The 19,597-nt window shown below is 38.3% G+C and overlaps 1 protein-coding gene across 9 annotated transcripts in view; it reads left to right on the top strand.

The window, feature by feature from the left end:
- Nucleotides 1-19,597, top strand: part of PRDM5 (PR/SET domain 5) — a 241,328-nt gene that overhangs the window by 64,133 nt on the left and 157,598 nt on the right. For 7 of the 9 annotated variants that reach the window (XR_005032232.2, XM_036922984.2, XM_057502578.1 and 4 more), the window contains one exon: nucleotides 18,719-18,841. The exons of 1 other annotated variant lie outside the window; for it this stretch is intronic. Coding sequence is in view for 6 of the 8 variants with exons in the window: in XM_036922984.2 (XP_036778879.1) it covers nucleotides 18,719-18,841 (123 nt within the window). In the remaining 2 variants the exon portion in view is untranslated. Of the gene's footprint in view, nucleotides 1-18,716; nucleotides 18,842-19,597 lie in introns of those variants that run through there. One more of the 9 variants, XM_036922987.2, reaches the window with a different exon arrangement.

The following is a 19,597-nucleotide window of genomic DNA, read 5'->3' as shown; positions in this document are numbered from 1 at the left end:
GCGCATGACTACGTTCCTGTCACAAAAAGGTTGGGATTAAGAAAAAGAAATCTAATGAATAGAGTGACTACACTGGGTATAAAATAAGCTGGGTAGCAACCTGGTTACTTACGGAAGAAGTTGGGAATGAGATATTAAATTATTTCACAGGAAAACAAATCAAAAGTGCAATTTGACGATTTTTGTGGGAGCAGAGTTAGAGCAGGATTGGCTCAGCAGTAGCGAGGGCTGAATAATCTCTGTGTCTGCTCATACTCTTCTTAAAACAGGCCATGAAGTGGCCTCAGAGGTGAGTGGATTTGTGAGTGAAGACTAAGTGGCTTGAGTGGCAGAGTCAGAGGGCTACCCAGGCAGCTCAGTGAACTCCAGATTTCTGAAGGATGCTTTGGGGTGCCCCAAATTCCTTTTCTGAAGGGCTCTTCTCTAGGGGGCGTTCCATTTCCATTGACTTCTGTCCTGGACATGCAATGCCAGCTGTGAGAAGATCAAATCAAGGGAAAAGTCCCAGTTTGCTTTATCAGAAAACATCCTTGGCTACAAATTTATGTCCTAGGTTTGGATGATCCTTGCCAGGCCTTTCGTTGCCAGAGCAGTTATGGTTGTGAGACACAGCTTGCTCTGCAGCAGGGAGATTTTCCTGTTCCTGTGATCCTGCCTCCTGGCAACATGCAGCTCTTGGCAGAATTCTCCCAAATGAGCTACAGTAAGAGAGAGAAGCGTGTACAATATGGATGTTGTGGCCCTTTCTGAGTCAGTCCTTCTGTTCACATTTGGATGATAGGAAGTAAGAGCTTTAGCTAGAAATTTTGAGTGAGGACTCATCTTTCAGAAGCAAGTAGAGATCAGTTTATTGGAAAAGGCTTATTTTTCAGAGAACTCCTAAACTCAGAGGACATATAATAAATTACCCTTACTGATTCTGTCCTATGGGACTCAAGGGCCTCCTGTGAGTTATATGTGATGGTCATATTTTGACATCTTGCTGCTGTGTCCTGATCCTTCTAGGAGATGCAGAGTTGAGAATCCTTGGCTAACCCACCTGATGGGCTGGATGTGTTGGGGGAGTATTTGAGAAGAATTTTCTGCTTTCTTCTTTGCTTGCGTACAACATAAATGTTATTTAAATTTGTGTTTTTATTCTTTCCTATAGTTATCTTAAATATGCCTGTCTATTTTTGCCTGCTTTGAATTCAAAGTTTCTAGAGGTTTGGTCTGTTTTTTTTCCTTCTGTGTCTGTTTTTTAGATACTGGGTACCAAGTTCCAAGGCTTTTAAATCAGCACTTCCTACCTTCATCTTTCATTTTCTCCTAAATTTTGTTTTTTAATTCCAAAGACGTTTCTATGTAGGTCTTTTTATATGTATGAAAGTTCCCAAGTTGAATGCAAGGCTTATGTTTTCCTGTTGCTGTTTTCCTTCAAATGACATTGTCTTTTCTATTTCTTAGTGACATCATTGAGAGTGATAACTGAGGTTTACAATGTTGGAGTATTTGCAACTCTTTCTTTGGCCTATTATTCACAATTTCATGAGCAGATTATACACAGGTTTTTATTTTGCTGTTACCAATTGTTTTCATTTTTTATAGACAGTAACGCTTCCAGAGCCTATTAATTCACTTCTTGGTTATTGTAATTGCCTAGTTAGTTCTTTTCCTTTCATAAAATTTTTCTTCCGCACACAGTCCATCTTGCAGATTGAAGTTGTTGATTTTCTACTCATCATCCATTGCTCTTCATCTCTCCCAGCTGAGTCAAAATATTGGCTGAGTTTTCACTTTTGATCTATGCAGCAGTGTATTATTACCCAGAAGCTGATCCTTAATGGGGGTGGACTTAGCTGTTGAAGCTTGTTAGCTGAAGAGCCTAATTGAAAAAATTGCCATTTATTTCCTGTTGTTTCTCTGATTTTGCTGTTTGAACCACCAAATTTGAGTCACAGTGTCCTTTACTGTGTCTTCCCACCCAAATTTACTCAGAATCCTTTATCTTGCCTCCTCTGCACAGAATGACTAAGCTACTCTACTTTCTTTCACTGTTACAATTTTCTCCAAAGTGGAGTCACATCATATGCAAGGTTTAGTTCTGAAACCAGTTCTTAAGGAAAACTTTCATATAGTTAAAATTATTCACCATGAAAAAGAATGGTCCTTATTATTTAAATTTATTTTCTTTCATTGATCCTTCTCATTTCTTTTTCCCTTTGGTTGAATGGATGTAGTTTAATTTGTATAAGCTAAATATGTATGTAATAAAACTGTCGGTTTTGAAGTGATCTACTGTCTCTTCTGTTGATAAATTTGTATCTAATTCAGCACTTGGAAATGAACTCTTCTTGTGTGTTGGGGGTCCCCAAGACTACCCCCACATTTGGAAGTTCACTAGATGAATTCATGGGACTCAGCATATAGTTGTACTCATGGGTGAGACTTATTACAGTGACATAGCATGTAAATACAACTGGATCATAAGGGAAGAGGCACAGGTGGAGTCTGGGAATGCCCGTATGTGGGCTTACTTAGGCTCTCTCCCTTTCATAAGGGGTCACACAGAGCACATTCTTTTCCCAGTAATAAAAATGCAGCCACATGCATGAGATGTTTCTGTACAAGGAAGCCCATTAGAAATTTAGTTCCCAAGGTTTTTGTTGTAGACCTATAGGCACTTTTTGCTTAGCATGTACCAAAATTCCGGATTCCCAGAAGAAATACAGGTGTTCAGCATACAACCTATTATTTACATAGTCTAGGCACAGTGAGCCATGCTTATCAATTACCTGTTGACCTTCACTATGGAAGCTGTTAACATACTCTTCTCTGCTTTAGCATTGGCCTTTCCCTCTGTTCCACCCTCAGGAGGTGACAGTGTGTGTTACTTTACACCCATATGTACTAAATGTTTTTGAAATGAATGAAGTTCAGATATATACCTATGTTATAATAATCAGCACATTGTGAGTTTTTAAAAAAATATTTTCTATTTCCTCCTTAATACTGAAGATGCTGAGTAATGGAACTGTATTCTAGAATTTCATTTGTACCTTTATAACTATTTTGAAATTACCAATAAAAGTATAGTCAATGTTCAATAAATGTTTACTGATAACTGATGTTACTTTTTGGAATTCTTCAGCATAGAACTACGATTGTTGGCTGATTATGAGAAGAGAAAGGATGAACCTTAGTAATTGGGAACTATTTGGTTGACTTAGATTCATTCTTTTTTTTTTTTTTTTTTTTTAAATATTTTTTATTGAAGGGTAGTTGACGCACAGTATTACATTACATTAGTTTCAAGTGTACAACACAGTGATAAAACATTTATATACATAATTCTAGGTTCCAGCTATCACCCTACCAAGCTGTTACAAATATCTTGACTATATTCCTTATGCTATACATTACATCCCGGTTACTTATTTATTTTACCATTGGAAGTCTGTCCTTTTTTTTTTTTTTTTTTTTTTTTTTGTGAGGGCATCTCTCATATTTATTGATCAAATGGTTGTTAACGACAATAAAATTCAGTATACGGGAGTCAATGCTCAATGCACAATCATTAATCCACCCCAAGCCTAATTTTCGTCAGTCTCCAATCTTCTGAGGCATAACAAACAAGTTCTTACATGGAGAACAAATTCTTACATAATGAATAAGTTACATAGTGAACAGTACAAGGGCAGTCATCACAGAAACTTTCGGTTTTGCTCATGCATTATGAACTATAAACAGTCAGTTCAAATATGGATACTCATTTGGTTTTTATACTTGATTTATATGTGGATACCACATTTCTCTCTTTATTATTATTATTTTTAATAAAATGCTGAAGTGGTAGGTAGATACAAGATAAAGGTAGAAAACATAGTTTAGTGTTGTAAGAGAGCAAATGTAGATGATCAGGTGTGTGCCTGTAGACTATGTGTTAATCCAAGCTAGACAAGGGCAATAAAACATCCACGTATGCAGAAGATTTCTCTCAGAACGGGGGGGTGAGGTTCTAAGCCTCACCTCTGTTGATCCCCAATTTCTCACCTGATGGCCCCCCTGCGACTGTGCCTGTCTTAGGTTGTTCCTCCCTTGAGGAATCTTACCCGTCTCTGGCTAACCAGTCATCTTCCGGGGCCATACAGGGAAATGTAAAGTTGGTAAGTGAGAGGGAAGCCTTATTGTTTGAAAAGATTAGCTTTTTACTTCTTTGCATATTTATGCCCTGTGGCTTCTATGCCCAGCATTTGTCTTGAGGTATCTTTACCACTTGGAAGAATTATGATACTCGGTAAATTTGATATGAGGCACGAATTCTATTTAAGGATTGTAATTAGGAAGGAAGAAGAAAAGCTATAGAAGTAGCAGGCGGAAGAAAACATGGGAAGATTGATTATTTCTTTGACATATCTTCTTGTAGAGTAACTTCAGCATGTATAGGTTTTAAGCTACTACTTAAATTGCGCACACACATTAACATAATAGGAGTATAGTTACATAACCAAAGCATATCTGTAATTATCAGCCATCTCCAGTGAAACCAAGAAAACCAGTTAGGCACCTTAGGCATTTGTGAAAACTTATCTATGATATGGTGGATATTGTCCAACTGAACTTGAACAGTCTGAGAGAAATCAGACAAATTAAAACAACCCATTCCTGGGGACTGTTCACATGCCATATGTTCTTTTAACAGTAAATAGTCTGTAGTTGTAAGACTTTGGAGCGCTACAATTTGCACTTCTCCAAATTCTTGGTTGAGTTCCAACAGTATAGATCCAGTCAAATTTGTTGTTTTACTGTATGCACAGGCCAGCTTAGATATCTCCTTCCTCATTCCCATGGCAAGTCCAGGAACTGGTGGGATGAGTGCATCTACAGCTGTAGCAGTGCGTGGATCTTTGTTGGGGTTTTTTGATGATCATCTTCTGGCATGAGTCTTCCAGAGAGTGCTGATGTTGGAAGTTCTCTTTCATATCGTATCTTAGTTCATTTTCGGGGTAGCCCAATTAGGCTTTGATCTTCTGTATAGACGCAAACAGACCCTTGCCTACACTTTTATGTGCCCTTTATACCCTTGTGTAGAACTCATTGGAGATTACCACACAGGAACTGCCCTTTTTTTTTTTTTTGCTTTGTTTTTGGTATCACTAATCTACACTTACATGACGAATATTATGTTTATTAGGCTCTCCCTATAACAGGTCTCCCCTATAAACCCCTTTACAGTCACTGTCCATCAGCATAGCAAAATGTTGTAGAATCACTACTTGCCTTCTCTGTGTTGTACAGCCCTCCCTTTTCTCCTACCCCCCCATGCATGTTAATCTTAATACCCCCCTACTTCTGCCCCCCCTTATCCCTCCCTACCCACCCATCCTCCAAGAGTCCTTTTCCCTTTGGTACCTGTTAGTCCATTCTTGAGTTCTGTGATTCTGCTGCTGTTTTGTTCCTTCAGTTTTTCCTTTGTTCTTATATTCCACAGATAAGTGAAATCATTTGGTATTTCTCTTTCTCCGCTTGGCTTGTTTCACTGAGCATAATACCCTCCAGCTCCATCCATGTTGCTGCAAATGGTTGGATTTGCCCTTTTCTTATGGCTGAGTAGTATTCCATTGTGTATATGTACCACATCTTCTTTATCCATTCATCTATCGATGGACATTTAGGTTGCTTCCAATTCTTGGCTATTGTAAATAGTGCTGCAATAAACATAGGGGTGCATCTGTCTTTCTCAAACTTGATTGCTACGTTCTTAGGGTAAATTCCTAGGAGTGCAATTCCTGGGTCAAATGGTAAGTCTGTTTTGAGCATTATGATGTACCTCCATACTGCTTTCCACAATGGTTGAACTAACTTACATTCCCACCAGCAGTGTAGGAGGGTTCCCCTTTCTCCACAGCCTCGCCAACATTTGTTGTTGTTTGTCTTTTGGATGGCAGCCATCCTTACTGGTGTGAGGTGATACCTCATTGTAGTTTTAATTTGCATTTCTCTGATAATTAGCGATGTGGAGCATCTTTTCATGTGTCTGTTGGCCATCTGTATTTCTTTTTTGGAGAACTGTCTGTTCAGTTCCTCTGCCCATTTTTTAATTGGGTTATTTGTTTTTTGTTTGTTGAGGCGTGTGAGCTCTTTATATATTCTGGACGTCAAGCCTTATCGGATGTGTCATTTTCAAATATATTCTCCCATACTGTAGGGATCCTTTTTGTTCTATTGATGGTGTCTTTTGCTGTACAGAAGCTTTTCAGCTTAATATAGTCCCACTTACTCATTTTTGCTGTTGTTTTCCTTGCCCGGGGAGATATGTTCAAGAAGAGGTCACTCATGTTTATGTCTAAGAGGTTTTCGCCTATGTTTTCGTTCAAGAGTTTAATGGTTTCATGGCTTACATTCAGGTCTTTGATCCATTTTGAGTTTACTTTTGTATATGGGGTTAGACAATGGTCCAGTTTCATTCTCCTACATGTAGCTGTCCAGTTTTGCCAGCACCACCTGTTGAAGAGACTGTCATTTCGCCATTGTATGTCCATGGCTCCTTTATCAAATATTAATTGACCATATATGTCTGGGTTAATGTCTGGATTCTCTAGTCTGTTCCATTGGTCTGTGGCTCTGCTCTTGTGCCAGTCCCAAATTGTCTTGATTACTATGGCTTTATAGTAGAGCTTGAAGTTGGGGAGTGAGATCCCCCCTACTTTATTCTTCTTTCTCAGGATTGCTTTGGCTATTCGGGGTCTTTTGTGTTTCCATATGAATTTTTGAATTATTTGTTCCAGTTCATTGAAGAATGTTGCTGGTAGTTTCATAGGGATTGCATCAAATCTGTATATTGCTTTGGGCAGGATGGCCATTTTGACGATATTAATTCTTCCTAGCCACGAGCATGGGATGAGTTTCCATCTGTTAGTGTCCCCTTTAATTTCTCTTAAGAGTGACTTGTAGTTTTCAGAGTATAAGTCTTTCACTTCTTTGGTTAGGTTTATTCCTAGGTATTTTATTTTTTTTGATGCAATTGTGAATGGAGTTGTTTTCCTGATTTCTCTTTCTGTTGGTTCATTGTTAGTATATAGGAAAGCCACAGATTTCTGTGTGTTGATTTTGTATCCTGCAACTTTGCTGTATTCTGTTATCAGTTCTAGTAGTTTGGGGTGGAGTCTTTAGGGTTTTTTATGTACAGTATCATGTCATCTGCAAATAGTGACAGTTTAACTTCTTCTTTACCAATCTGGATTCCTTGTATTTCTTTATTTTGTCTGATTGCCGTGGCTAGGACCTCCAGTACTATGTTAAATAACAGTGGAGAGAGTGGGCATCCCTGTCTAGTTCCCGATCTCAGAGGAAATGCATTCAGCTTCTCGCTGTACAATATAATGTTGGCTGTGGGTTTATCATATATGGCCTTTATTATGTTGAGGTACTTGCCCTCTATTCCCATTTTGCTGAGAGTTTTTAACATGAATGGATGTTGAACTTTGTCAAATGCTTTTTCAGCATCTATGGAGATGATCATGTGGTTTTTGTCTTTCTTTTTGTTGATGTGGTGGATGATGTTGATGGACTTTCGAATGTTGTACCATCCTTGCATCCCTGGGATGAATCCCACTTGGTCATGGTGTATGATCCTTTTGATGTATTTTTGAATTCGGTTTGCTAATATTTTGTTGAGTATTTTTGCATCTACGTTCATCAGGGATATTGGTCTGTAGTTTTCTTTTTTGGTGGGATCTTTGCCTGGTTTTGGTATTAGGGTGATGTTAGCTTCATAGAATGAGTTTGGGAGTATCCCCTCCTCCTCTATTTTTTGGAAAACTTTAAGGAGAATGGGTATTATGTCTTCCCTGTATGTCTGATAAAATTCCAAGGTAAATCCATCTGGCTCGGGGGTTTTGTTCTTTGGTAGTTTTTTGATTACCGCTTCAATTTCATTGTTGGTAATTGGTCTGTTTAGATTTTCTGTTTCTTCCTTTGTCAATCTTGGAAGGTTGTATTTTTCTAGGAAGTTGTCCATTTCTCCTAGGTTTCCCAGCTTGTTAGCATATAGGTTTTCATAGTATTCTCCAATAATTCTTTGCATTTCTGTGGGGTCCATCGTGATTTTTCCTTTCTCTTTTCTGATACTGTTGATTTGTGTTGACTCTCTTTTCTTCTTAATAAGTCTGGCTAGAGGCTTATCTATTTTGTTTATTTTCTCAAAGAACCAGCTCTTGGTTTCATTGATTTTTGCTATTGTTTTATTCTTCTCAATTTTATTTATTTCTTCTCTGATCTTTATTATGTCCCTCCTTCTGCTGACCTTAGGCCTCATCTGTTCTTCTTTTTCCAATTTCGATAATTGTAACATTAGACCATTCATTTGGGATTGTTCTTCCTTTTTTAAATATGCTTGGATTGCTATATACTTTCCTCTTAAGACTGCTTTTGCTGTGTCCCACAGAAGTTGGGGCTTAGTGTTGTTGTTGTCATTTGTTTCCATATATTGCTGGATCTCCATTTTGATTTGGTCATTGATCCATTGATTATTTAGGAGCGTGTTGTTAAGCCTCCATGTGTTTGTGAGCCTCTTTGCTTTCTTTGTACAGTTTATTTCTAGTTTTATGCCTTTGTGGTCTGAAAAGTTGGTTGGTAGGATTTCAATCTTTTGGAATTTTCTGAGGCTCTTTTTGTGGCCTAGTATGTGGTCTCTTCTGGAGAATGTTCCATGTGCACTTGAGAAGAATGTATATCCCGCTGCTTTTGGATGTAGAGCTCTATAGATGTCTATTAGGTCCATCTGCTCTACTGTGTTGTTCAGTGCTTCCGTGTCCTTACTTATTTTCTGCCCAGTGGATCTATTCTTTGGGGTGAGTGGTGTGTTGAAGTCTCCTAGAATGAATGCATTGCAGTTTATATCCCCCTTTAGTTCTGTTAGTATTTGTTTCACATACGCTGGTGCTCCTGTGTTGGGTGCATATATATTTAGAATGGTTATTTCCTCTTGTTGGACTGAGCCCTTTATCATTATGTAGTGTCCTTCTTTATCTCTTGTTACTTTCTTTGTTTTGAAGTCTATTTTGTCTGATATTAGTACTGCAACCCCTGCTTTCTTCTCACTGTTGTTTGCTTGAAATATGTTTTTCCATCCCTTGACTTTTAGTCTGTACTTGTCTTTGGGTTTGAGGTGAGTTTCTTGTAAGCAGCATATAGATGGGTCTTGCTTTTTTATCCATTCTGTTACTCTGTGTCTTTTGATTGGTGCATTCAACCCATTAACATTTAGGGTGACTATTGAAAGATATGTACTTATTGCCATTGCAGGCTTTAAATTCGTGGTTACCAAAGGTTCAAGGTTAGCCTCTTTAGTACCTTACTGCCTAACTTAGCTCGCTTACTGAGCTGTTATATACACTGTCTGGAGATTCTTTTCTTCTCTCCCTTCTTGTTCCTCCTCCTCAATTCTTCATATGTTGGGTGTTTTGTGCTGTGCTCTTTCTAGGAGTGCTCCCATCTAGAACAGTCCCTGTAAGATGTTCTGTAGAGGTGGTTTGTGGAAAGCAAATTCCCTCAGCTTTTGTTTGTCTGGGAATTGTTTAATCCCACCGTCATATTTGAATGATAGTCGTGCTGGATACAGTATCCTTGGTTCAAGGCCCTTCTGTTTCATTGTATTAAATATATCATTCCATTCTCTTCTGGCCTGTAGGGTTTCTGTTGAGAAATCTGATGTTAGCCTGATGGGTTTCCCTTTATAGGTGACGTTTTTCTCTCTAGCTGCCTTTAACACTCTTTCCTTGTCCTTGATCTTTGCCATTTTAATTATTATGTGTCTTGGTGTTGTCCTTCTTGGATCCTTTCTGTTGGGGGTTCTGTGTATTTCCGTGGTCTTTTCGATTACTTCCTCCCCCAGTGTGGGGAAGTTTTCAGCAATTATTTCTTCTAAGATACTTTCCATCTCTTTTCCTCTCTCTTCTTCTTCTGGGACCCCTATAATACGGATATTGTTCCTTTTGGATTGGTCACACAGTTCTCTTAATATTGTTTCATTCCTGGAGATCCTTTTATCTCTCTCTATGTCAGTTTCTATGCGTTCCTGTTCTCTGATTTCAATTCCATCAATGGCCTCTTGCATTCTATCCATTCTGCTTATAAACCCTTCCAGAGTTTGTTTCATTTCTGCGATCTCCTTTCTGGCATCTGTGATCTCCCTCCGGACTTCATCCCATTTCTCTTGCGTATTTCTCTGCATCTCTGTCAGCATGTTTATGATTCTTATTTTGAATTCTTTTTCAGGAAGACTGGTTAGGTCTGTCTCTTTCTCTGGTGTTGTCTCTGTGATCTTTGTCTGCCTGTAGCTTTGCCTTTTCATGGTGATAGGAATAGTCTGCAGAACTGGGACGAGTGACGGCTGGAAGGACTTCCTTTCTTGTTGGTTTGTGGCCCTCCTCTCCTGGGAGAACAGCGACCTCTAGTGGCTTGTGCTGCGCAGCTGCGCGCAGACAGGGTTTCTGCTTCCTGCCCGGCTGCTATGGAGTTAATCTCCGCTGTTGCTGTGGGCGTGGCCTGGCTCGGGCAGCTACTCCAAAATGGTGGAGTCGTGTTGGAGCAGGAGCTGTTGGGAGGCTATTTTTCTCCGTAAGGGGCCTCCCTGCTCCCTGCAGCCCAGGGGTTAGGGTGCCCAGAGTTCCTGGATTCCCTACCTCTGGATTAAGTGACCCGCCCTGCCCCTTTAAGACTTCCAAGAAGCACCCGACAAAACAAAACAACGACCACCAAAAAAAAAAAAAAAGAAAAAAATGTTTAAATTAAAAGAAAAAAAAAAGTTTTCAATTAAAAAAAAAAAAAAAAAGGTGGTCCTTCGTTTTTCTTTATTCTCTGGTGCCAGCCTCAGGCCCCTGCTCACCGGTCTTTCTGCCCTGTTTCCCTAGTATTGGGGTCCCTATCCCTTTAAGACTTCCAAAAAGCGCTCGCCAAAACAAAACAGCAAAAAAGCAAAAAAAAAAAAAAAAAAAAAATGGTCGCACACTTTTCTTATGTCCTCCGACACCCGGCCTCCAGTGCCCGCTCACTGTTCTTGCTGCCCTGTTTTCCTAGTATCCAGGGCCCTGCACTCTGGCCCGGATGGCTGGGGCTGGGTGTTCGGCAGTCCTGGGCTCCGTCTCCCTCCCGCTCTGCCTGCTCTTCTCCCGCCGGGAGCTGGGGGGATGGGCGCTCGGCTCCCGCGGGCCGGGGCTTATATCTTACCCCCTTCGCGAGTCGCTGGGTTCTCTCAGGTGCGGATGTGGTCTGGATATTGTCCTGTGTCCTCTGGTCTTTATTCTAGGAAGGGTTGTCTTTGTTATATTTTCATAGATATATGTTGTTTTGGGAGGAGATTTCCACTGCTCTACTCACGCCGCCATCTTCCGCTCCTCAGATGCATTCTTAAAGTAAGATAATTAATTTGTTTCTATGCCGAGTTGTATTCATTTTGAAGATGTGGATGAAGAGAACACAATTCATTTAAATGGGTTGGCAAATTCAATTTTAATCACTATAGAAAAACTGTATTTAGGAATAACCTGAAAACACAGTGACCACAGAGATGGGATTTGGCTTCAGGATCAAAGGAAAAATTGACTCTTTTTTTTTCATTTTCTTCTCCTGACAGACTGCACAGTACTTTTTGTTATTCAGTGTTTCTATAACCTTTGCCCAGAAGTGTTCAAATACAAAGCATCTTCTTTTAAAAACACCATCAAAACTGTGATCCCTGGGTTGTGAAGATTACCTTTGTTTTTTACATGACAAACTCTTTCAAATGACTTCACATCTGATGATTAGAATTTTGTTACTAACATTTGCTTATTTGGCACATTTTTTATATTTATTTAATATGCCATGGGGTAGGTTCTCCAAAAACTGACTTAATTAGGCAACACTATCATCTCATAAAACTTTAACTAGATTTAAATTTTGTGAATCATTTCTGATGGATCTGATGGTTGCTATCAAACTACCAAAAGACATGCTGACTTTGTTGCTAGGCAGCTTAGTGCCGTCTCTCCCTGAGCACTAAGCAAAACCTTAACCTAGACATGAGAAGGTTATTAACTCTGATCAGGAAAGAATTCTCAATCAGGTTAGACAAGTGCCAGCAAGAAAGGAATTCAGTAAAGCGAGAGTAGAAACGAATGGCAGCAACCATGCAGGCAGTAGAGAGCAAAGAAGAGCAGAGGGAATCTCATTGAACTCCTGCTTGGCATAGGGCATATCCCTTGCCAACTCCGAAAGCCAGAGTCACGTGGCATCCAGTGTCTGTCTAATCTGCATGGCATGGGAATTATATCCCTACCACCTCAGGATTTGGGGAGCCGTGGACCCCTGGTGGAGTGAGATTATGTTCTGAGAACTTCCGCTTCCCTATTGGTCTGAAATAAAACAGGTAGAGAGAAAAAATACTGCATTGAGACTAGAAAGGTGAATGAAATAGCGAAGTGACAAAGACACTTTCCACCAGAGGTGGAGGTTGGCGAGTCCTGTCCTTGTCATGAAAAAGAGTTCAGAGACAAAGTGCAATAGGTTTATGCAACAAGAAAGTTTATTTGCTAAGACAGTACACCCTTTGGAGTGCAGGTAACCTCAGAGAAGAGGTGAACTTCAGGGCGTAGGGCTTGGGGTTTGTAGGGCCTTCTGGGTAGGGGTTGCCATAAGTCATGATTTATACAGGTGATTCGTAATTCCTTTGAAGTTTTGTTTTAAGAATAGGGTTATTTAGGTGACTGTGTTGATCTGGATCTCAGAATTCTTTACCCACATAGGTTCATTTATACTCAGGAGGCCTGTCTCTCATCCTGGTTACAGAGTTACTTAAATTAAGGGGCTGGAAGAAGAGGAAGAAACAGCATATAGATAAAAATACACTGGGCCTTCTTCGTCAGGCTAAGTAGATTTTACAATGGCATGACCCTTGTCCCATTTCCTGGCTTTATCTAAACTTTATTAATAAAGTTTTCTAATTCCTTGGTTAAATAACACTTCACTTATAAAGAAGTCAGTTGCTTTATGAAATAGACAAAATCAAAAAGTAAACAAAAAAGTCACTAAGTAGTCAAAACAGATGCCACAATATTAATGCACTGACCCTGTGTGTTTACTGAAAACCCCTCAGTGGATAGAATAAGCTAATGTTGTCTAAATTTACTTTATTCTTTATGTGATAAAAATCTTGTCTATCTAAAAATGTCACTGAAATATGAATAGCAACAAGTTTGCAAAACTAGAAAGGACAATGGCTACAGTGTTAAGGCTCTCTCATAAATTTATCCTGGAAAAGATGGTGTGCTTTTTGTTCTGCTTTTGGGTTATGTCAGTTATTTCTTCTTTTAAAAAATTAGCCCAATTTTAAGTGTACTTTGAAAGGCAAGAATCCAAAAAGGAGTGCTTTAAAAAGTTTTACATTAAGTCTCTCATTACCTCTCATAAAATATTTTTGAACTTTTAAAGGAAAGAAAGGCAATAGCAGTAAAAAATAATGCATTAGTTGAGCTTTTAGTGAATAAAATATTTGTTGGGTCCATACCAAATAAAACTTTTCTATCTCTGAGTGGTCAGTTGCCCAAGTTCATAATTTACTTAGCTGCATAAACCTGACCAAACACCTCAGTTAAACTTGCCATTTTGTCGTTGACAGTATCACCAGAATTTCCTTGATGCAGGCAACCTCTCCTAAAGGTGCAATATAGTAACCAAAAGGGTTTTGTGATTTTAATTTGCATCAGTAGAAATAGTGCCCAGATCCTGGGTCATAATAGTCTTTTTTGTGCTGTATTCTGTCCTCTACATTAAGAGAGCTTTGACAAGTTAATGTGCATCCATAAAATGGCAACCAGGTTAGTGGAGGAATTTAAATCATATTAGACAAGGAAAAAGTTATTTGTCTTGTAGAGGAGAAAACAAAGAGGAGGGACTCCTGCCTTCAGAAATTTGAAGGGCTGTATGTGGAAGAGAATTAAGTCTGCTAGAGGACAGAGCTGGAGTTGATGGCAGCTGGTCACAGAGCAATATGCTTCCATTTAGTTTAAGGAAAAGTGTAATTCAGCTTAAATGACATCTGGATTTGCTACTATCTTATAATGGCCCCTGCTATTACATCACATGTTCAGCCAGAGGGTAGTTGAACATGTATTTGGATTTGAATAGTGCTTTTTAGGATATCCTTCAAGTTTGTCCTTTGAAAAACTTGACATAGCAGGAAAATAGTACGTGTGCTCCCAGCTGTGTCATTGAAAGCGGTTTTTTTTAAGGTGTCTGTTAGACCCTGTGAGCTTCACTTTTCTCATTTTAATGAAACATTAGACTCGTAAACAACATGTGGGTTAGGGGTGCCAATCGTCCTGAGGTTGAAAATCCATGTGTAATTTTTGACTGCCTAAACACTTAACTGCTAATACCCTGCTACTGACTGGAAGCCTTAATAATAACATAAATGGTCAAATTAACACATATTTTGTATATGTATCATATACTGTTCTTACAATAAATTTAAATAGGGTAAATGTTTTTTCAAATTGTAACAAATCTCCAAAAATTTTTCTAATATATTTATTGAAATAAAATCCATGTTGTAAGTGGACCCATGCAGTTCAAACCGTGTTGTCCAAGATTCAGCTGTACTTGATGATTGCAGAATAGCCGTTGGTATAGAGTACAGTCATGCCTCTTCCTGGGCTCCCGAAGTTTCTGTGAAGTCAGAACAGAGACTATTGTCCCCATTTTAGAGGTTGAAGACCATGACTCAGCTCAGTGAGAGGAAATGACACCCCCAAAAGGATGCAGTCAGAGCTTGCAAAACACCTCACTCTCCAGCATTTTTACTATTCCAGAATGCCTTCCTGACATTCCTTTGAGCTTGAAATATTTAGGGCACCAATTATTTGTAATGAAAAATAGACTTTTTTCCTCATCAGTTCTTTTAAGTTATTTAACTTTGCATGTATTATCTTCTGGATGTTGTTTAGTAAGAAGACTGGATCTGTAGAAGTCTGTTCTGTTTGTCTGCCTTCCCATCTCAAGGTGGGGGAATCCATGGATAGGGATTATTAGATATTATGGTAGGGGGAAATATAAGCATATATGCTATAGTGATGTGTGTGTGTGTGTGTGTGCCTGTTCTGTGTTTTATAAGCACCAAAACAAGCAAGAATTTTAGACAGAATCCTTGGAAAAATCAATAGGAAAAAACCCATACCCTTTGCTTAGAAACTATAAATCACTACGGTTTCCTAGGGATGATCCTTGCTGATTTTTGCAAGTGTGTCTCTCTGTGGTTTAAATCTGACAACAGTGTGCTGTCAGAACTGATTACTTGAGCACACTTGGTGTTTTGTGCTTCTAAAGATATCCTGAAGTCTGGCTAATTAAACACTGAAGCCAGGGCATCTGGCTGCACTTCAGTTAAAAGCAATTGCAGAAAGAATGCCTGTAGTTTAAATACAAAAAATATGATGACATTTTGTACTCCAAAGACATCCATATTCTAAATCTTAGTGCTTAAAACTACTTACTCTGAAAAGCTTCCTTGAAAGACAGAAAGAGAAATACATTTTCTTTAATATATAAATCATACAACATAACATACTATGACTTCTCATTAAGTACATTATTGTATATTTTTTGTAACTGACTGTATTTCACTGCCATTAAAATTTACCATATGTTAAATAAAATTCTGTTGGTTACATTTTACCATGTCTGGGGACAAATCTGGCTGATTATTTTGCTCTTGGAACCTTGATGGCCTATATGTAGTGAGTGAAAAATTCCTCTGGCGTTCAAAATAATTTAATTGAAGGAAAATAATAGAATAAGTAACATTGTAGACCCTTTTCCTATGAAAATTAACCATCCACATAATAAATAAGCTTCTCTGTGTATAGTTGTTCCAGTTAAACAACAAAAATGTTTAAATTTAAGGAAAGAAAAATTATATCACTAACCTATTTCCAATTTTTTTCTTTCATTTACGTGTTTGGGTTTTCTCTTACTGAGGTGAATCTTTTTGTGATTTCCTCCATCCTTTACTAGGTGGGAAGACAGAATCAACTGTGACTTATATTTAGTTCTGCCACTCTTTAGTCTGGAAAAAGGGACAGATCCATGGTAGCCCATTCTCTTGGATGCTTGAAACGATGGTAGCATTAACAGAGACTGGAACTTGCCAAGTTCCTTCACAGTGATAATTCTCATTTAATATAAAGTGGCAAAGTCTTAGGGATATGAGTGTCTATATCAAAGCATGAAGGTTTTCATTTTTCACGTAAGCATTTCTTTCCTACTTCAGCATTTCTTTCGTACTTCCTTTTTTTGTGTAGCTGGCTTAGGAAGTAAGTCAGAATTTGGAACTGAGTTGGTTTTTACTGCAAGATGAGAATGTGGCCTTCATTACAGACCCCAGGTATGATGTGTAAGGAGAGCCTCAGGAGGACAGTAACCAATATACTTCACTGCCATGAATATTCAAATAAAAGAAGGTATTATTTGGAAGACTGATTTTGACAGGAAAAAAATATACTTTGGCTGCAAAGTTTAGTTAGATGCTGTAATAGGATACTCAGAGGAATTTTGAATCTTCTTTATTTGTTAGACTTAAAAGTTGTTCAGTTTATTATCTCAGGGTTCAGTATCAAATTAAAATATGTAAGTGGAGCCTTTAATAATAGCCATCTGTCTGGAGATTTTTTGATTTGGTTTCTCTGGAAAGATAGGTTAAATTATCTTTGGATTGTCTCTTTTAGATATTTCAGTGAAGAAGATGCTGTGGCTAGGGTAGGAAAATAAAAGTTGTGTGAGCAGATAATCAAACAGCTAAAGTGAAGTGTTGAAGACCAGGATGGTGGAATGAGGAGATGATCAGCCACTTGGAAGTTTTGAAAGATGGGGAAAGCAGGTAGCCCATTAAGACTGTGTAGGAACTTAGAGTCATACAATGGGCAGTGGCTCTGTTAATGAACAAAAAATCTTATTTCAGGATGAATGTGTAGGCAACCATAGTACATAACTGCCTGTGAAATGTTGTTTTGAGAATATGAATAATAGTAAATCAGTATAAAAATGTTGGTTATTGAAAATAGCAGAGTTTGGAGGAATTTTAATATAAAATTAAATTGTATGTGTCTCTTAAGCCAGAATATGGAGTGAGAAGGTATAGACAATCAGAAAGTGCATACATCTAGTGGATGTGAAATGAATCATTAATACTGAATAATTGAGCATAGTTGGAGTCAAAGGGCCTGGGAAACTGCTGAAATACGTAGAGAAAAAACAATGCCCTTGGTAAAATGTGCTTACTATCATAAGTCACAGAGAAATATTTGCTATGTTTCTTATCTTTGAAGAAAGAATTCCGAATGTCAAAACATCTGATATTTATTGTACTTAATACTGGGTAACAAGTGTATGACTAAGAAGGGCCATTATCTAGTTTTTGTAAGTGGTGCTATCCTCTCAACTGAGAGATGCCTTCGGCAAATGCATTGGTGTTTCCCTCCATAAATTTAGTTTGATTATGTGGATTTCAACAGCAGTGTAGATTTTAAATTTAAGTTCTGAGAAGATTTTTCTTTGAAGTACCTAGTGGCATTGCTACCCATTCTTAATTTAGCTGTTTATCAACATAAATAGTTTTGTTCCAAAACTTTATACCCAAATGTTCAAAATTATTATTGTTGCTACTTAAAGAAAGGTGAACTGGTGTTCTCTTTTAAGAGAAGTGTAGAGGTTCCTTTCTGTCTATTATAGCAATATTGATGGACATGTCTGGCATTACCCAGCAGACAGTGAGGGTTCTGAATTGAGGAGTAAGCAGGAAGGTAGGACAATTATAGGGTGTCTCCCAAAGCAGATCTTCTCACTATATTTAGTGAGAAGTTACAAAATTATTATAGCTTTACACCTAAACATATGAGATGTAAATAGGATGTATTTATAGTTCTACATTCTTCTTTTATTGAACATTAAATTCCTACTACCCAGTGAAGGTCGGGCCTTTCATTAGAAAGATTTTTTAATGATTATTGAGGATCACTGGGCATTTAAGAAAAGGAGTTATTTGAGAAACATGGCAGATTGGCTCCTTCCCTCCAACTGAGTGTTGAGTAGGTCTGCCCAGGAAATCTTACGGTATGAAACAAAAAGCAGAGAGCCCACTGTTTTTCTCAGCAATCCATGAACAGGCCATAAAAAAAAAAGTGGAGCTTGTTTTACTCATCCACTAGTTAAAAATGTGAAATTGTGACCCAGTGAATGTCAGATTCCATTGGTAATGTTCTCCTCATAGGAAAAGAATTCAGTAAGCAGGTGAAGAGAGAAATTGAAAAGACTGCCCTATCTCGACCCCATCAACTGGGAACGTACCCTCTTGTGTGGAAAAAAGGGGATGGGTTGCCATTATGGTTATCCCTGGAACAACTGCAGTTGCAACACATATGTTAAAATATATCTACAAAGAAATAATTTTGACCAGAAAAGAGCTATCAATACAGAATGTTTCTGAGAGTTGACTGCAATCGTGAGTAATCTAGGCATCTGCCAAATGAAGTAGTAGGCTCTATTTGTATATATGTTAAAGGGGAAGAATAGGTGTTAATCCAGCATCTCTTCAACAGCTATCAATAAGAAAGATATATACTTATGAAAAATATTATATATTACCTTGATATATTTAGTAGGCGAATAGTGACTTCAAGTATAGATTTAGGAACATTTTGTGTTTCAGGTTCGTGGGAGTAAGGGAGAAGTTCTATACATTTTGGATGCTACCAACCCACGACACTCCAACTGGCTTCGCTTTGTTCATGAGGCACCATCTCAGGAGCAGAAGAACTTGGCTGCCATTCAAGTGAGCTTATTTGCTGCTTATTTGTTCTATGTGCACTGTGAGGGAAATGAACTGATTTATAATTGTACTCCCTGTTTTAAATGTATTTCCCAATGACCTGCTTCAAATAGCAGTAACTAACTCATAAAAGCAAAGAAATATCATCTACTCACTATATGCAGGAAAGGGCAAGCCTAGCTGTAAATTGACACCGGATCACTCACTTTATGAGAATTCTTGAGGGAATGAATTACATGGTCTGATATTGTCCTTGGCAGATCTTGCTTTCAAGTATTTTTAATTCATTCAGTGAATGTTTATTAATAGTTTTTTTTACTTGATGGCTTATTTGGCTCAAGGCAAAATATTCTGTGTTATTATTTGGGAAAGATTTCATGGAGAAAATTTACTGGATATATCCCCATGAATAGACTTTGAGCTTCTTCAGGGTAGTATATTAGTCAGGGTTCTCCAGAGAAACAGAACCAATAGGATCTATAGATGTGTGTGTGTGTGTGTGTGTGTGTGTGTGTGTGTGTGTGTGTGTGTGTAGAAAGAGAGACATTCACAGATTTATTATAAGGAATTGGCTTATGTGGTTATAGAGGCTGGCAAGTCCAAAGTTTGCAGAACCATTGTCCCACTTTGAGACCAGAAGCCACAGGCTGCTGTAGAAAAAGAACTGATGTTCTAGTTTGAGTCTGAGACTACAGGCTGCTGTAAAACCAGAAAAAGGCCATGTCCTAATTCAAAGGCTGTTAGGACTAGAAGAGCAGA

Source organism: Manis pentadactyla, chromosome 5 (assembly GCF_030020395.1).
Source record: "Manis pentadactyla isolate mManPen7 chromosome 5, mManPen7.hap1, whole genome shotgun sequence".
Taxonomy (NCBI): domain Eukaryota; kingdom Metazoa; phylum Chordata; class Mammalia; order Pholidota; family Manidae; genus Manis; species Manis pentadactyla.
This window is presented reverse-complemented; position numbering and strand designations above follow the sequence as displayed.